At 42.6% G+C, this 18,203-nt stretch overlaps 1 protein-coding gene across 1 annotated transcript in view; it reads right to left on the bottom strand.

Annotated features, from left to right (window-relative positions):
* Positions 1–10,788: 10,788 nt before the first annotated feature.
* Positions 10,789–18,203, bottom strand: part of ppil2 (peptidylprolyl isomerase (cyclophilin)-like 2) — a 34,871-nt gene continuing 27,456 nt past the window's right edge. Inside the window, exons 15-20 of the mRNA XM_027162865.2 lie at positions 15,826–15,943; positions 15,687–15,743; positions 13,008–13,080; positions 12,223–12,285; positions 11,941–12,083; positions 10,789–11,152 (exon numbers count right to left, since the gene is read on the bottom strand). Of these exons, the coding sequence (XP_027018666.2) occupies positions 11,050–11,152; positions 11,941–12,083; positions 12,223–12,285; positions 13,008–13,080; positions 15,687–15,743; positions 15,826–15,943 (557 nt within the window). The 3' untranslated portion in view covers positions 10,789–11,049. The remainder of the gene's footprint in view (positions 11,153–11,940; positions 12,084–12,222; positions 12,286–13,007; positions 13,081–15,686; positions 15,744–15,825; positions 15,944–18,203) is intronic.

The following is an 18,203-nucleotide window of genomic DNA, read 5'->3' as shown; positions in this document are numbered from 1 at the left end:
TTACAAAGCACTGACACGGTTACAAAGCGCTGACACGGTTACAAAGCGCTGACACGGTTACAAAGTGCGTTACAAGCACTGACACGGTTACAAAGCGTTGACACGGTTACAAAGTGTGCTACAAAGCACTGACATGGTTACAAAGTGCGTTACAAAGCGCTGACACGGTTACAAAGCACTGACACGGTTACAAAGCACTGACACGGTTACAAAGCGCTGACATGGTTACAAAGCACTGACACGGTTACAAAGTGCGTTACAAAGCACTGACATGGTTACAAAGTGCGTTACAAAGCACTGACACGGTTACAAAGTGCGTTACAAAGCACTGACATGGTTACAAAGTGCGTTACAAAGCGCTGACACTGTTACAAAGCACTGACACGGTTACAAAGCACTGACACGGTTACAAAGTGCGTTACAAAGCACTGACACGGTTACAAAGTGCGTTACAAAGCACTGACACGGTTACAAAGTGCGTTACAAAGCACTGACACGGTTACAAAGCACTGACACGGTTACAAAGTGCGTTACAAAGCACTGACACGGTTACAAAGCACTGACACGGTTACAAAGCGCTGACACGGTTACAAAGTGCTGACATGGTTACAAAGTGCGTTACAAAGCACTCACATGGTTACAAAGTGCGTTACAAAGCACTGACACGGTTACAAAGCGCTGACACGGTTACAAAGAGCTTACATTGTTACAAAGTGCATTACAAAGTGCTGACATGGTTACAAAGTGCCGACACGGTTACAAAGGGCATTGGCCCTTAGTAACGCACTTTCTAACCATGTCGCCACTTTGTAACGCACTTTGTAACCGTGTCAGTGCTTTGTAACGGTGTCGGCATTACAAAGAGCATTACAAAACATGTTACAAAGCGCCGACACGTTTACAAAAGTGCTGACACTGCTTTGTAACATGTTTTGTAATGCTCTTTGTAACGGTGTCGCGCTTTGTAACGGTGTCAGCTCTTTGTAACAGTGTCAGCACTTTGTAACGGTGTCAGCACTTTGTAACGGTGTCAGCACTTTGTAACGGTGTCAGCACTTTGTAACGGTGTCAGCACTTTGTAACAGTGTCAGCGCTTTGTAACGTTTTGTAACGCACTTTGTAACCGTGTCAGCACTTTGTAACAGTGTCAGCGCTTTGTAACGTTTTGTAACGCACTTTGTAACCGTGTCAGCACTTTGTAACGGTGTCAGCTCTTTGTAACAGTGTCAGCACTTTGTAACGGTGTCAGCACTTTGTAACGGTGTCAGCACTTTGTAACGGTGTCAGCACTTTGTAACAGTGTCAGCGCTTTGTAACGTTTTGTAACGCACTTTGTAACCATGTCAGCACTTTGTAACGCACTTTGTAATGGTGTCAGCGCTTTGTAATGCACTTTGTAATGGTTAATAAAAAAAATACAATTCAGAAATTTTCAGTATTTTTTAACTAATCACATCTACAGCACTCAGCATGGCAACGTCTAGGAACTGACGCAATCACAAACTGCACTGTTATTTAACATTATTAATGGTATATTATTTTACAGAAATTATAATGGCAAAAAGGCAGGAAAATGTTTCATTAATAAAAATGAAAGAAAATACAACTCTACTTGCAATAATTACAGTTTTCACCTCATCATGTTTCTGCACGTAAACATTGCCATGCACTTTTCTATTAAATCTGAAGAGTGCTAAACCCATGTTAGAGAGTGAGCACGGAATGGAAATGGGGAAAATTGTGTGTGTGTGTGTGTGTGTGTGTGTGTGTGTGCCGTGTGCATATGTACGTGTGTCCTCGTCTCTCTGCAGTGCGTCTGGCAGCTCCATTAGCCTTTAGTGCTGCGACTATTCAAGCCCACTGATGACATCACTGCAACATACCCATAACTGCGCGCACACACACACACACACACACACACACTCTGATTTAAACACACACTTTAATGCCTAGCACTAGACCACAGATTTACTCACATTCATTTCTAGCTAACATTTTTTTTATCTTCTTTTGACCAAAGCAGTGCTTTTAGCAGGTTAATGCAATAAATAAAACAATTGATTTTTAACTTTACATCCATTCAGCTTTAAGCAGGAAAAATGAGTTGCACCAGATAAGAGCACCAGACAAAACTTTGTTACATTACTGCTTCTGTAGTGTAGTAGTAACAAACAGATTTAAAAACTTTTCTATAAGAAAAACGTTTATTCATTCATTCATTCATTTTCTACCACTTATCCGAACTCCTCGGGTCACGGGGAGCCTGTGCCTATCTCAGGCGTCATCGGGCATCGAGGCAGGATACACCCTGGACGGAGTGCCAACCCATCGCAGGGCACACACACACTCTCATTCACTCACACACACTCACACACTACGGACAATTTCCCAGAGATGCCAATCAACCTACCATGCATGTCTTTGGACCGGGGGAGGAAACCGGAGTACCCGGAGGAAACCCCCGAGGCACGGGGAGAACATGCAAACTCCACACACACAAGACGGAGGCGGGAGAAAAACATTTAGTCAAACTTTTTTTTAAAGGAGTCTCCAGTGTCAGAGTTTTTTTTTTTTAAGTTAGTCCTTGATTAAGTTTTTTTATTAACTAAGTAAGAGAATAAAGAGCGACTTTTTATAGCAGCTATATCAGAAGTGATACGAGGCGTCCGAGTGGGTGTGTAGATTTAACGGTAAAACCCGTTGAGGATCGCAGGTGATCGATACATACTGAAGACAATCAAAGATTTCTCTGAGAGGAATGAAGAAGAGTGATTTACCGAAATCTTTGATCGAGACATGTTAGATAGGTTGTATTTTCAGTTGAAGCATACCCTTAACTCTCTTTTACCCGCACACACACACACATTCCATCATCTCAGTAATTACTAGGTTTGTAATTCACTAACAGAGTGAAGTGTTAAACAGACACGAGATGTTTGAGATGTTCCTCCATAATTTTTAGCTGTTTCCCATCTTGTCCTTTATAATGATGATGTGGAAGGAAATAATTATATGTTCCTGCTGAGTGTGTGTGTGTGTGTGTTGAGCAGGACAGGAAGTTGTTTTCCTGGATGATGTCACAGCTGCTCAGCATCCCACGCACCTCTCACAGAGCAGCTCTCAACATCGACCGTTACCACGGTGACAGTGCTGACGTGCGATCTGGCTCGTCCACTCTCCAACACACACACACACATGCACACGCACACCCTCTACCTGCGTGTGTGTCTCTTCCTACCCTAAAGCTTAATCCTGACAGACAGGAGCTCTGTCCAATCACAGGACAGAGAGATGAGGTCATTTGTAAATAGGATGGAAAGCATCAGTATCAAGTCATATAGAAACACTCCAGCTGGTTATCACATATTGTTCTCTCCATCTCTCCCCATCTCTCACACACACATACACACACTTACACACAGAGACTCAGCTGGGGGAGGTACAGGAAGAGAGAAGGACAGGAAGAGAGAAGGTTTGAGTATATAGCATGCTCGTGTGTGGTCATGTTCTAGTCATGTTGGACTAGAAACAAATTAACAGGCGTAAGATTATAGGAAGAGTTATAAAGGCAAACTTACACCGTTTTGTCGATCAGTCAAGAGACTAGCTCGGTGTCTGATGTTCGCTCTTTTAATGATTGACGTTTGCCTCTCACAACTGTTCTGAAAATAATATACACTTCAATCTACATCCAATTACCGATGCCCTTCCATTCACACACTGCCCCGCCCTCTCGTTTGATGGACAGTTGATAAAAACTAGGTAAAAAAAAAACAAAAAAACTTTTTTTTCTTAATTTGATCTAAGTTAAACATCGTTGGTTTTGGGATTTTTTTCCACCCTTAACTTTCTTAAACACTTCCTTTAAAGTGCAGGATGTTCGCTATTACTGGAACTATATACCATAATTGTTGAGGAACTAAAGGCCAGTGATTCTGCATCTGTTTATGGCTGCAGTCGCTCAGTAGTTTTTTGTTTTTTTTGTCCAATTGCTTGTAAACTGCCCTGTAAGTCTCTCTCTCTCTCGCACACACACACACACACACACACACACACACACCACACACACACACACATATATACTGTACACACACGCACATACACACACATATATACACACACACACACACACACACACACACACACATATAAACACACACACACACACACATTTCCTCCACTGAGCCACATCACAGCACAGTATGATGAATGGTTTACTGCAGCATTACAGACCCATTAAGAGTTACAGCCTCAGGTCTAAGCTAATGCTAAATTTAGCCTGGTGTTTATTTCAAGCTCAGCATGTGTGTGCCATACGCTCGCTCTCCTCTCTTCTCTTTCACTCACACACATATATACACACACACACACACACACACACACACACAAAGAGACACTCTGTCTACAGCCTGAGCTGTGTTTTACCAGTAATGAAAACATGTCAACTCATGTTCCCAGTCCCTCCCTCCTCATGAGTGTGTGTGTGTGTGGGATGTGTGTGTGTGTGTGTGTGTGTGTGTGTGTGTGTGTGTGTGTGTGTGTGTGTGTGGGATGTGGCTGGTCTTCAATTATGTTGTTATATACACTCAAACCCCATCTGGGGGGAAAACGAGACCCAGTGGATCCCCTGGACCGTGTGGTCAGACCATCCCCACATTCTGATTGGCTTTCTCTTGCATTAAATCAAATCTCAGGTTTATCATCACTTCTATAAGGACAGAGCACTGGGATGCTTTGTGGATTAAACACGTGTGTAATTGTTGAAATGGTGAAGTTTTGTATGAGGAGATGTTTACTTTGTGTTTTATGGAAGGAGTCTCCAGTGTCAGGATGTTGTAACCGTCAGATGTAAAGTAGTTTTGTGTATCCAGAGCTTCAGACTGACTGCAGAACGTCTGGGATCCATAGCAGCTTTTATCACCCAAGGATCACCCAGGAGGATGTCTGACTGACACATAAAGCAACCAATCACAGTCTGTTTTGTTTTTAGGCGTGTAAAAAGTCGAAGTCTCTTCAAAAACAGACCCATGTGCAACCTTAGATTTAAGAAAATCATGTAAATGAAGGAGTCTAGATTGTGAACTTTACATTATTTGGAAAGTCCAGAATTTATCTGATCCTCCTACAGTAAGTAGAGCATCATGGCTTTGTTATCAGGAGGACTGTTAAATAGCGTGACACATACGTCTCCTCACCAATCAATCAGATTTGACGACTTCAAAATCCTGAAGTGTTTCCAGTTTTGTGTGCCGTACGCATCAGACCTTCAGCCAGCGGTTGGTAGGAATGACACCTGAGACTTATGATTACAACATTTTATTTTAATCATTTTTAATTAATTCAAAACAGAAAGCAGAAATAGAAGCTGGTGAGGGAAATAACTGTTTATATCTTCTATAATGTTACTGAGAACTTTTCATTCATTCATTCATCTTCTACCGCTTATCCGAACTACTCGGGTCACGGGGCGTCATCGGGCATCGAGGCAGGATACACCCTGGACGGAGTGCCAACCCATCGCAGGGCACACACACACACACATTCACTCACACACTCACACACTGTTCTGAAGAAAATTTACAGTAGGTGCAAATATAAAGTGATATGAAATGATTTTAGATGGGACGGTCCTTTCATATCAGCATACGACAAGACTCCTTCTTAGCAGCTTATACGCTTCTGACCAGAGTAGGTGTGTTAACCCGAGAAATCCTGAGTTACAGCATGAGAAATCAACACGCAGCTGGAAACAAACAGAGGAGAGCACAGCCAAACTGTATGAGGCAGCGCTGATGGATGACAGCATCTGAGACCAGGAATGAGGAATGTTCCTCTCTCTGACTCACGCTCTAGGCAGCAACCCTGGTGATGCAGCGATGGTTTATAGGATCTCCGTCATCCACAGAATGAAGAACAGAATACAGTATGAGGTGAAGATTTGTGTTGGAACTGAAATGCTTTTATACATAGAGGAAGGAAACGAGAAGTGGGCGAGACGGGAAGTGGGCGAGACGGGAAGCGGGTGACATGGAAAGCGGGCGAGACGGGAAGCGGGCGACACGGGGGGCGGGCGACACGGGGGGCGGGCAAGACAGGAAGCGGGTGACACAGGAAGCGGGCGAGACGGGAGGTGGATTCCATGGAAAGCGGGGAGACGGGAAGCGGGCAACATGGGAAGTGGGCGAGTCATGAAGTGGGTCATACAGAAAGCGGGCGAGACGGGAAGCGGGTGAAATGGAGAGCGGGCGAGACGGGAAGCGGGTGAAATGGAGAGTGGGCAAGACAGGAAGCGAGTGACACGGAGAGCGGGCGAGACGGATATGACGTTTTTTCTTAATCTGGTTTTGGACGAAAATATAAACAACCAAACGTTTTAAATTCTACGTTTAATCAATTTGATTCTGTCTCAAATCTTACTACCTGCTGTAAACCTATATAGATGTGGATATAAGCACGGATCATTAAAGAAGAAATCCTAGCAGGATGTGCTGCTGCCATGTGGCCAGAAACCAAGCAATTACAATTTTATAGATTTAATTGGAACGGCCACATAACATTTCCGTCCGGTCCTCTCACCGGCCTCACGTCTCATTACAGTTAATAAGATGAAAACGCAAGTCGTCATGTCATAAAGATACACGGGTGAGACGTTGCTATGGAAACGATAACGATGCCAATAAAGTCACAGAAAATTAATCAACAGGTTCAGATTTAAAGTGTAGCATAAAGGGTGAGTATTCGATTCTTACAGGAGGACACAAACGTACCCGAGTGCAGGGAAAGGATATCTTATAGGTCTATTATACATCCTGCATCAAAGCACAGACCTTTCATAACAAACTGTCGTATCGGAAGTGACAGTGTTGGTAGGTGGAGAGACAGACAGCCATTCAGGCAGACCGATAGCTGTGAAGAGCTGACTCATCTGTCTAGCAGAATAAATATGGAGATTACTTTCTTAAAATATGTGAACTCCAGGCAGAAACAGACAGACCACTAAAACCTGACTAAGCTCTAGACTCGTTCACACGCCTTTAAGAGCACTACCATTCTGCTACTCCCCAAAACTCGTACCTTTTAATCCTACAGCACAGAGCAGGTCACAGGAAGGCTAAACGGCTCTCACACCACCCACACGCCATACTACGTAGCTACATGCAGTATCTCTGATGAATGATGCTGGAGTTCTGGGAAATAAAAGACAAAATTAAAATGCTCTGTGTGTGTGTGTGTGTGTGTGTGTGTGTGTTGATTCTAAAGTCATTAAAAGTCTTTTGGAATACTCACTCACTCACTCACTACCGCTTATCCGAACTCCTCGGGTCACGGGGAGCCTGTGCCTATCTCAGGCATCATCGGGCATCGAGGCAGGATACACCCTGGACGGAGTGCCAACCCATCGCAGGGCACACACACACTCTCATTCACTCACACACACACACACTACGGACAATTTTCAAGAGATGCCAATCAACCTACCATGCATGTCTTTGGACCGGGAGAGGAAACCAGAGTACCTGGAGGAAACCCCCGAGGCACGGGGAGAACATGCAAACTCCACACACACAAGGCGGAGGCGGGAATCGAACCCCCAACCCTGGAGGTGTGAGACAAACATGCTAATCACTAAGCCAACGTGCCCCCCCTCTTTTAGAATACATAACAAATAAATAAAAGTTTTACATTCATCCGAGGCCTTTTAGCTTCAAGCCTGCTTTAACGGTTTATAGTCGTCATAGCAACAGTGTTAACAGGATCAAAAATGTCATGTAGAACATTAAATGTAACTATAAAAGGATAAAAAAATAATACATCGTTAGTCTCAAGAAAGATTGTCCACTTTTGTCGTGGCACAAGAGGAAGGAAATGCTCCAAGATATGATATAAGGGGAAAAAAAACAAAAAGCATGTTCAGTCACGGAAGGAACATCAACTCCTGCAACCAATCGGAACAATCGGAACGAGGAGGCGTGGTTTTTACGCCTCAGTTTCAATAACGAAGGCACAGCCATGGGGATTGTAAGGTTCTCATTTCATTCCAACACTGTTACGACACCCAGGGTGAATTAATCAAGTGATACACATCCAGAAATACTGTCTCGCCCTCTCACACACACACACACACACACACACACACACACACACACACACACACACACACACACACACACACACACACACACACAGATCAGAGGTCTTGGCACCATGACAGCCTGGAAACATCTCTCTGTGTCAGCAGCAGTTCTGATCATTGTTACCTGAGCTGTCAGTGAAACAGGCAAACTGTGAATGTAGGAGCGCGCACACACACACACACACACACACACACACAGCAGATCTCTGAGCCAGCTGTGCTCTTAACACTCCCACACCCAGCAAGTGCTTTGTTCTCCTTTCATTACAGACTTTTTTGTGTCCATTCAGGCTTTCAGCCACTTAAACGCTCAGTTTTGTGTAATTCACACCTACACACAATCCCAGATGACGCCACAGATGACAATTCAACCGGCACTCGCTATTCTCTGCTGTAATATAATCGTACAGGTCATAGCTCCTGCTGGTTGTCATCTTCACAAAACAAATTTAAGAAGAAGCAGTCCATGGTTCATGTGGTACTGATGAACAGAACTGAAAAACAACATGCTGCAAATTTACACCACACGATTCTGCTGAATGTAAATATACTGTCTTGCAGTTCTGCACAAAGGTGACATGTTACTGAGGATATAGATTTACATGGTGCAATCACTTTGTGGCTTAAAACATTCATGAAGGAAGCTCTTATTATAGCTCCTATTTAACAAGCTGAGAATTACCACAGGAAAAGACTGCATTGTACACGGCGAATTCCCACAGGCGCATCTTCACCTACACAGCAATGATAAAACATTACTGTGTTTCACTCAGAACTTGACCAATCCCACCTTCTCCCACAAACAATTCAATTCAATTCAAGTTTATTTGTATAGCGCTTTTTACAATAGACATTGTCTCAAAGCAGCTTTACAGAACATAAACACAGAGCAGAAGGTAAACATAATTAATGATAAAGGAATTAACGAATAATAAAAGAAATAAGAATTAACAGAATAAAAATTCTAGGTTATTATTAGATGTATATAGTTCACAATGTGTATGTATTTATTCCCCTATGAGCAAGTCTGAGGTGACTCAGGCAGCAGTGGCAAGGAAAAACTCCCTTAAATTGGTAAAGGAAGAAACCTTGAGAGGAACCGGACTCAAGGGGGACCCATCCTCATATGGGTGACACTGGGGGTGTGATTGTAATATACCACTCCAGACCAATCCCACCTTCTCCCACAACCACTCCAGACCAATCCCACCTTCTCCCACAACCACTCCAGACCAATCCCACCTTCTCCTACAGCCAATCCAGACCAATCCCACCTTCTCCTACAGCACTCTTAACCAATCCCACCTTCTCCTACAGCACTCTTAACCAATCCCACCTTCTCCTACAGCACTCTTAACCAATCCCACCTTCTCCTACAGCACTCTTAACCAATCCCACCTTCTCCTACAGCACTCTTAACCAATCCCACCTTCTCCTACAGCACTCTTAACCAATCCCACCTTCTCCTACAGCACTCTTAACCAATCCCACCTTCTCCTACAGCACTCTTAACCAATCCCACCTTCTCCTACAGCACTCTTAACCAATCCCACCTTCTCCTACAGCACTCTTAACCAATCCCACCTTCTCCTACAGCACTCTTAACCAATCCCACCTTCTCCTACAGCACTCTTAACCAATCCCACCTTCTCCTACAGCACTCTTAACCAATCCCACCTTCTCCTACAGCACTCTTAACCAATCCCACCTTCTCCTACAGCACTCTTAACCAATCCCACCTTCTCCTACAGCACTCTTAACCAATCCCACCTTCTCCTACAGCACTCTTAACCAATCCCACCTTCTCCTACAGCACTCTTAACCAATCCCACCTTCTCCTACAGCACTCTTAACCAATCCCACCTTCTCCTACAACGCTCTTAACCAATCCCATCTTTTCCTACAACACTCTTAACCAATCCCACCTTCTACCACAGTCTAACCCAATTAATCCAACCTTCTCCCACAGCCAATCCAGACCAATCCCACCTTCTCACACCCCCAATCCCACCTTCTCCCACAGCCACTTAGGAACAATCCCACCTTTTCCACACACATACTCCTGGACCAGTCCCACCTCTTCACCAGTCCCACTCCTGACTCATCCAACTTTCTCCCGCAGTCACTTGTGACCAATCTCACCTTCTCCCATAGCTACTTCAGTCTAATACCCCCTTTTCCCCCACAGACACTCCTGACCAATGCCACCTTCTCACCGACACTCCTGACCAACCCTACCTTTCCCACAGAGACCCTGAGCCCTGATAAAGCAGATATCATCTCATACAAACACTTATTTTTACAGCAAGTAAAACAATGATATAGGCAACAAACTCTATCTGAATTGCAAACAATTGTAACCTAAGAGTCCCTACTACACACACACACACACACACACACACACACACACACACACACACACACACACACACACACACACAGGAACTTCCATCTCTGATAGCTGAAGGGCTTTCCAATTTTTAAATCACCTCCATGAGGTAAATTAACACACCAAGTGTCAACGGAGTGGCCCACAGGGAGAAGATGGGGAAGGTGAAGGTCTCAGCAGGCAAAATGTTCGAGATCCCTGAGGGATAGTGAAAAATCTTACTGGTAGAAGTGGTGAGAGAGAAAAACACTCGACTTACAGCAGGTTTTAGAAAAGATGATTTATTACAGCATAAAACATATCAGGCGACATTGTGAAAGGAAAATTTTCCTCAGACGAGGAACAAAAGACAGCAAATGAAGAAAGAAAAAAAAAAAAAAAACAGTAAAACTAAATTATGCATTAAACCAGAGCAGGGAAATTTCTGATGTAATATCTGAATCATAACACGGTTATGTCTATAAAATGTTAGAAGGTATTCTGTTCAGTCTGAGTACCACGATGCTCCTCCAGAAAAAAAGCAGCTTTACCAGGAGCTGAAGTCTCCGAATCCCGTCCTGCCTTTAGGCTTCTTAGCTGCCGTTTCGCTGCTAGATGGTTTGCTGTCCTCGTCGGTCGCTGCACGCTTACTGAACAGATAAAAGCGAAGGCATGTCAACAGCCACGTTTTTAATGGAGACAAAAGTAATGAGAGTGTGTGAGACGGGTGTGTTGAAGGTCTACAAATAGTTGGGTTGCTTGTGTGTGTGTATCAAACCGAGAAAGAAATAAAATAAAAAGAGAGTGTGTGATGACTCCAGAACAATTTTTGCTTCTTTAGACTGTGTGTGTGTGTGTGTGTGTGTGTGTGTAGGAAGAATAGGACAGGAATCGGTGGGTAACTGAAGGATAATTATCCTGATGTCCCACTGTTTCCACAGTAAGCCTCGATCATATCCTGAACCCCTCTGGGCAAAGTTACAACCCCCCCCACACACACACACAAACAAACACACACGCATCCAATCCAACGTACTATAACCTTACAGTAATAGAAGTAAAATACTTGTTCAACTCCGTAATGTTTAACTCTCTGGTTAATCTTTCTTGGTGTGTGTGTGTGTGTCTCCATTTCAGTGCCTGTGTGTGTGTGTCTCCATCTCATTTACCCTGTCTGTGTGAGTCTGTGTCTCAATGGATCAGCGTCTCCAACCATGTTTGTGTGTGTGTGTGTGGGGCTCCATCTTTGTCTGCATTTCCCTTTCTCTCTCTGTGTCTCCACCTGTGTCAGTCTTTGTTTCTCTGTGCATCTTTGTGTCTCTGTCTCAGCATCCATATGAATCTTTATCTCTGTCTTTCTCATCTGTGTCTCCATCAGAGTCTCCCCCAGGTTTCTACTCTTTATTATGTCTGTTTATTTGTGTGTGTGTGTACTCACGTGACAGCCATGTTAATATATTTGCCCACTCCGGCTCGATACTTTTTGGGTTCTTGTTCAGTTTTAACTTTGCTGATTGATGCTGATGTTTGCGCTCTTTCTTCCTCCTGTTTCTGAGCTTCCTTCTCACGCTCAGCTGCAATCTACCACACACACACACACACACACACACACGCGCACATGCACACAACAATAGATCAGTCTAAGATGATAGATCATATATTACAAACACTGAAACCCAGCACACACTCAAATAACACACACACACACACACACACACACCTGTGCATCTGCCTCCTCATATGGATCCACAAACACAGAAGTGCTTATCAGCTTAATCTCAGTCTGCGAGTAGGAGAAAGAGGAGAGAAAAAGAAAAACAATTATAGCATGTCAAGACAAAACTTCTTAATAAACGGTTATTCTGAACAGACAAGAAATTAAAAACTATATTAAAATTCAGAAAGGATTTTATAGACAATACAATACAAAAAAATTAAGTGTACTTTAGTTTTTCAAGTCAAAGAACCCCTTTATAATTGTATGACATGCACCAAATGACCAGCTTAAATAAAAATAAAATAAAAATAAAATAAAAAAAAAATAAAAATAAAATAAAATAAATAAAAATCCATCCTGATTGGCCGAACCGAGTCACATGTCGCCGGTATTAATCTTGCTCACGTCTGAACTGACAAATCATATCGGAGCATTTAGTATCCCCCCCCCGTGGTGCCGAACCTTAAACAGTGACAGAAAAAAACATGAAGCAAAAAGGGAAGCAATAAATAAATAAATAAAAATAAATGAAAGGTTTAGAGTGTGAAAGCTGCACAAGTGCGGGGGTAATTCCTCAGAGAAACGCTCTTTCACAGTAAAAGCTGCAGCGTCAGTCGGTTCAGCTCCTCTGAGGTTTGAGGCGAGGTGAAAGAAAACAGCGAGGCGAGGCGAGGCGTCCATTAGGCACAAAATGAAGAGACTCGCTTCATTAACGACATCAGTTTGACTCTGTGTGAGTGATGAAGGAAGGAAAGAAAGAAAAAAAAATGGTGGGATGGTGAAAGCACCTTGGGTTTATCTGTTTTCGGATTGCTCTCCACGTTCTCCATGGCTGTGAGGGTCTCGAATCCACCCACCACCCTGAGAGAAAGATCAGAAACCTGCGTTATCCTTAATGAACGAGACGTAATGAGATGATTTCCTAATAACACGTTAAAATGAGGTCAAACGGAAATGTGACGTGTCATTCAGAGAGCATTAAATCTTTTCCCCAAAGGATAAAAAAATGGAGTTTGCTGCTGTTTGGTTGTGTTGATGTTCAGTATTGAATGTCTCGGTCATGTCTCACATGACACGACAGCGGTGTTTAAGATGAAGCTCATATGAAAGTAAACGCTTGTAGTGTTTCGTTAAGGATTTGTTTTTATTTAGCCTGTAATATATTTAGTTCCATGGCTTGTTTCTAAATGTTGATATCAAACCTATTTCTGCTCTCTGAGATGCTCCAAGTGTTGGTTCATCTAAAAAGTGGTCCTAAATTTGAAGGGGTTTCTTTTCAACCGCTAAAATTCAGTGCGTTTATCAACAGAGGGGAGAAAAAAAAAAAACCACACGTCTCACACTGAAAGACTTATTTTAGATCAGACTTCAGGAAAATCGTTCGTTTCAACTGATTGAAGACGTCTGAGAAGTCGATTAAGAGCCGACGTACTTCGTTTACAAAAAAAAAGGTTATAGAAGAAGTGCTCCTGGTGACAGTTGCTGCCAAACGAGCCATTCTGGGACAGAAAAAAATAAATAATAATAATAAATAAAAGAGATAATAAACCAGACATAACAGACCTAACAGGAGACGGCTCTATTTTGAAAACACTGTCTGGAACATTTGTAGATCTTTGCACAGTTTACATATCCAGGCTTTTATTTTGAGTGACACACACACACACACACACTCACGCACACACACACGCGCACACACCACACGCACACACACACAAACACACGCACGCACACACACACACATGCACACACACATGCACACTGCTGACGTGGTAATTCGCTCAGCCTTCTTCTTATTGGCTTTGGTTTCTAACCAACACCAATGTGTATCCATGTGAGCTGACGTGAAATCATCCCGAGGACGAATTCTGCCCTTTAGTGTCGTTTTAATGCCACGCCTGCACCGACGGCTATGACTATAATCTCTATTACAGCAAGATGCTTCGCTTTAATGTTCAATAAGAAGTCTAGGATTTTTCCTGGTGATATAAATGTGTGGATTCGGCATAAAAGTGTTGCCTAGAGTTAAGAGCAGAATGGTACATAATTAGATTATACGCTTAACTACACACTGGAGGATTTTACTGTTCAGTACAAAGCGTACGTGCGTGTGTTTGTGTCTCTCGAACGTTTTACGGAAAAGCTCTCTGAACGAAGGGAGCAAAAATGTTCATTTATAAAAGGTTTGATCTCAGGTATTCGTTATAAAGGCACTCGTCTGCCACTTTTTTCACGTTTTATAATTCGTCATGTTGAATCGTTTACTCTTACAGCGACTGTCGATCAAAACGCAAGTTGATATCGACACGTTCGTTATTTTACTAAACGTTTTGGCTTCTGTGATCGGCAGGAACGAGTACGGAGGTACAAATGGCGTGTGAACAAATTGGCGTGTTGATATGACGGAGAGTTTAGGAAGGAGTCTCCAGTGCCAGTGTTGTAACAGTCAGAAGTAAAGCTATAATTTGTAGTGTTCGGAGTCTTTGGGTGGTAATAAAGGGTATATACTCTATCTCCTGTCAATCAAACTGATGCTAGCCAATCGTGTGGCTCGGTGACTGTGTAGGCGGACGATCTTGAATGAGTCTAAAGTAGCGTATAAAATGAAACTGGGATGTTCCTGATAAATCTGGTAAATGTTAGGAATAAGAGCAGAGCAGATCTATAACAACAATTACAGTGTCTATTTTAAGGGTTTCTTGTATTGTATTGAGGTAAAGGATAAAGTCACTGATACTCTGATTATCTTGTGTACAGAATATTGGATTTTTATGAATATGGGATTCTTTCCTCTTGTCCAGCTTTTCCTGTAGAGCCTCTGGTTACTAGAAGATTTCCTATTTGAAGATTTTTTGGGCTTACAGAAATCCCACCGGCTGAGGGTCAAGGTGTGTGTGTGTGTGTGTGTGTGTGTGTGTGTGTGTGTGTGTGTGTGTGTGTGAGAGAGAGAGAGAGCTTGGTTTTATGCAAGGATGTGTTTAGTGCTCTGTGTGCAAGGGTTAGGCTGTTTACAGTACAGTATATCAGTGTATGTGGTAAGATAGAGAGGGTGTGTGTGTGTGTGTGTGTGTGTGTGTGTGTGTGTGTGTGTGTGTGTGTGTGTGTGTGTGTGTGTGTGTGAGAATGAGAACAGAAGCTGTTGGTGTAGACTTATGCTGACAACTCTCTGAATTTCTCAGCTTTAAGCAAAGATTACAACTCATTGCCAAATGTGCAAGACGATCAGCCGTGTGTGTGTCTGTGTGTGTCTGTGTGTGTCTCTTGGAATGTTCTGACCAAACAATACACATGCTTTTCCCTGAGCACACTTTACACTGCGAGCACAGCAAACATGACATTTTACTGACACACTCGAAAAGCACACACACACACAGACACAGACACACACAGAGACAGACACACACAGACATACACACACACTGAGACAGACAGACAGAAACACAAACACAGGGTAAACAGCACATCACCTGCCAAATACGGAGTGTTTTTTGTCCAGGTAGGTGCACGACCGGAATGTTATAAAACTGCAACAAAAAAAGAGGGGGAGAAAATATTACAACACAAACTCAACTTTAAACAAACACACAACAGGATTAAAACACTCACAACTGAGATTTGTTGGTGTTGGGCCCAGTGTTGGCCATGCTGAGCACACCACGGCCTGTGTGTGAGAGATTGGGCTTGAACTCGTCCTTAAATGGTTTACCCCAGTACGACTCGCCACCTTAAACACACACACACACACACACACACACACACACACACACACACACACACACACACACACACAAACAGAAAGAAGAAGAAGAGAAAAACAGCTAAGACAAGAAAAACAATACAGACCAATTTCAGAGGGGTGCATTTACTTATCATCAGCAACGGTCCGTAGACGATAAACGCAATATAGAAAATAAGACAAATTGTTACATTGAAGCTGATTAGGAGGGTGTCATAACTGTGCAGCAATAACAACACACACAATACGGCTGTGAGAAATGGATTTAATTTCCCATAACAAAATATCACCGATGCACTTAAGTCTGATAGCCATGACAAACATCGTAAAAGTCAATGCAGCAAATGCAAATGATAACCGCAGGGTGTCTCTCACACACACACACACACACACACACACACACACACACACACACACACACACACACACACACACACACACACACACACACACACACACACGAGTGAGGTTTCACTATCAGTGCTGCGTTCGCCTCCTCTTACAGCTCCCGTGAAGGACATTTCACATTCTATAGACATAGCAATAATAATCCGAAAGGACGACTCCTGCATTTATTTATTTATTTTAATCTCTACTCACAAGCACTAGAGTAGACATGACGAGTGAAGAAAATGGGTTTTGTTCAGCTTTTAGTAAAGTTTTGGGAGTAAAATGTTCTGCAAGTAGCTTCAGATAAGCGAGACCGTGAAACGTTAAATAAATAAATAATTTAACTTTTAGAACAAACTCCATATACAGAATATCTTTTTTTTTTCCCTCCAAAAAAATAAACCCCCGACTTCGTGAGTTTGAAATTTCTTGCATGAACGCAAACAAATTATTTTGTTCCTACAAATTATTTACGAACAAACGCACGCGTATTCCGCATGTTAACCGAGGCCAGGCGTCTCCTGTACAGAACGATACCATAGATAAAATAATAAACAAATGAAAGTTTAATAAGCTAAGATGAGAATTCGGATCCCGAACGTTTCCAACACGGAACCACGACATGTGAAATCTCTCCATTAAATCTGACAGATTTATATTGCGGTGCTCGTTATAATGCGTCATAGTTTCTATAGTAACTTACACAGATACAAGGAGAGGTAGAGACAGTTTTACTTCTTAGTCCCCTGTTCTAACTATGAGAAAATTCCAAAGCAATTCTTTCATTAAAAAACAAATGGAGAATTTCTGACTTCATTAAAGAAGAAGAAGAAAAAAGGATTTCATTAGCAGCTCGGTACAGCCATACTGACCACACAGCACACACAAAAACTTTCTGTCTTTGTGTGTGTGTCGGTGTGTGTGTGTCGGTGTGTGTGTGTCGGTGTGTGTGTCTGTGTGTCGGTGTGTGTCGGTGTGTGTGTGTCTGTCTCAGTGTGTATGTATGTCTGTGTGTGTGTGTGTGTGTGTGTGTGTCTGTGTCTGTGTGTTTGTGTGCTTTCGAGTGTGTCAGTAAAATGTCATGCTTGCTGTGCTCGCAGTGTAAAGTGTGTTCTAGGGAAAAGCATGTGTATTGTTTGGTCAGAACATTCCAAAAGACACACAGACACACACACACAGACACACACACACACACACAGACACAGCACACACACAAAGACACACAGCACACCCAAAGACACACAGCACACACACACTCGCACACAAAAACACAGCACAGCACACACAAAGACACACAGCACACACAAAAAGACACAGCACACACACCCAAAGACACACAGCACACACAGCACACATACTGAACTTTTATTTTGCTATCCATTTATTTGTTTGTCGATCTTATAATTTCGTTTTCATTCCTTGTCCTTTTAAATGCTTTGGTAATACATGTACAATACCTCATGCCATTTGAATAGATTTGGATGAATCATTTTTGTAAGGAGTCTCCAGTGTCAGAACTTTGTAACAAGGTTTCAGTTTTATTTTTCCAACGTAACGTGTTTTTTAATGTGTTTGGTATTTAGTTCAAGAATGAAGTGTTCAATTAAACAATTATAAAATGACAAAAAAAAGAGGCTTTGCTCTTTAATATTAATAAATAATAATCCATTCACGCTGGCAGATGGCTAAGGTCTAAGATTGACTTTTTCATTAATACAAATTTTAAAAAAAAGTCAGTCAGGTTTTGTTAAGCTAAATGAATTCGAAATGGTTTCGGACTTTACAGATGAGACGTGAACGCCGTCCCATTGTGAGCGTTTTCCACCATAATGAACTCATCCTGAAGACCCCGAAGCAG

Source organism: Tachysurus fulvidraco, chromosome 9, assembly GCF_022655615.1.
Source record: "Tachysurus fulvidraco isolate hzauxx_2018 chromosome 9, HZAU_PFXX_2.0, whole genome shotgun sequence".
NCBI lineage: Eukaryota > Metazoa > Chordata > Actinopteri > Siluriformes > Bagridae > Tachysurus > Tachysurus fulvidraco.
The sequence above is the reverse complement of the archived record's forward strand: the minus strand, read 5'-3'. Positions and strand labels throughout refer to the sequence as shown.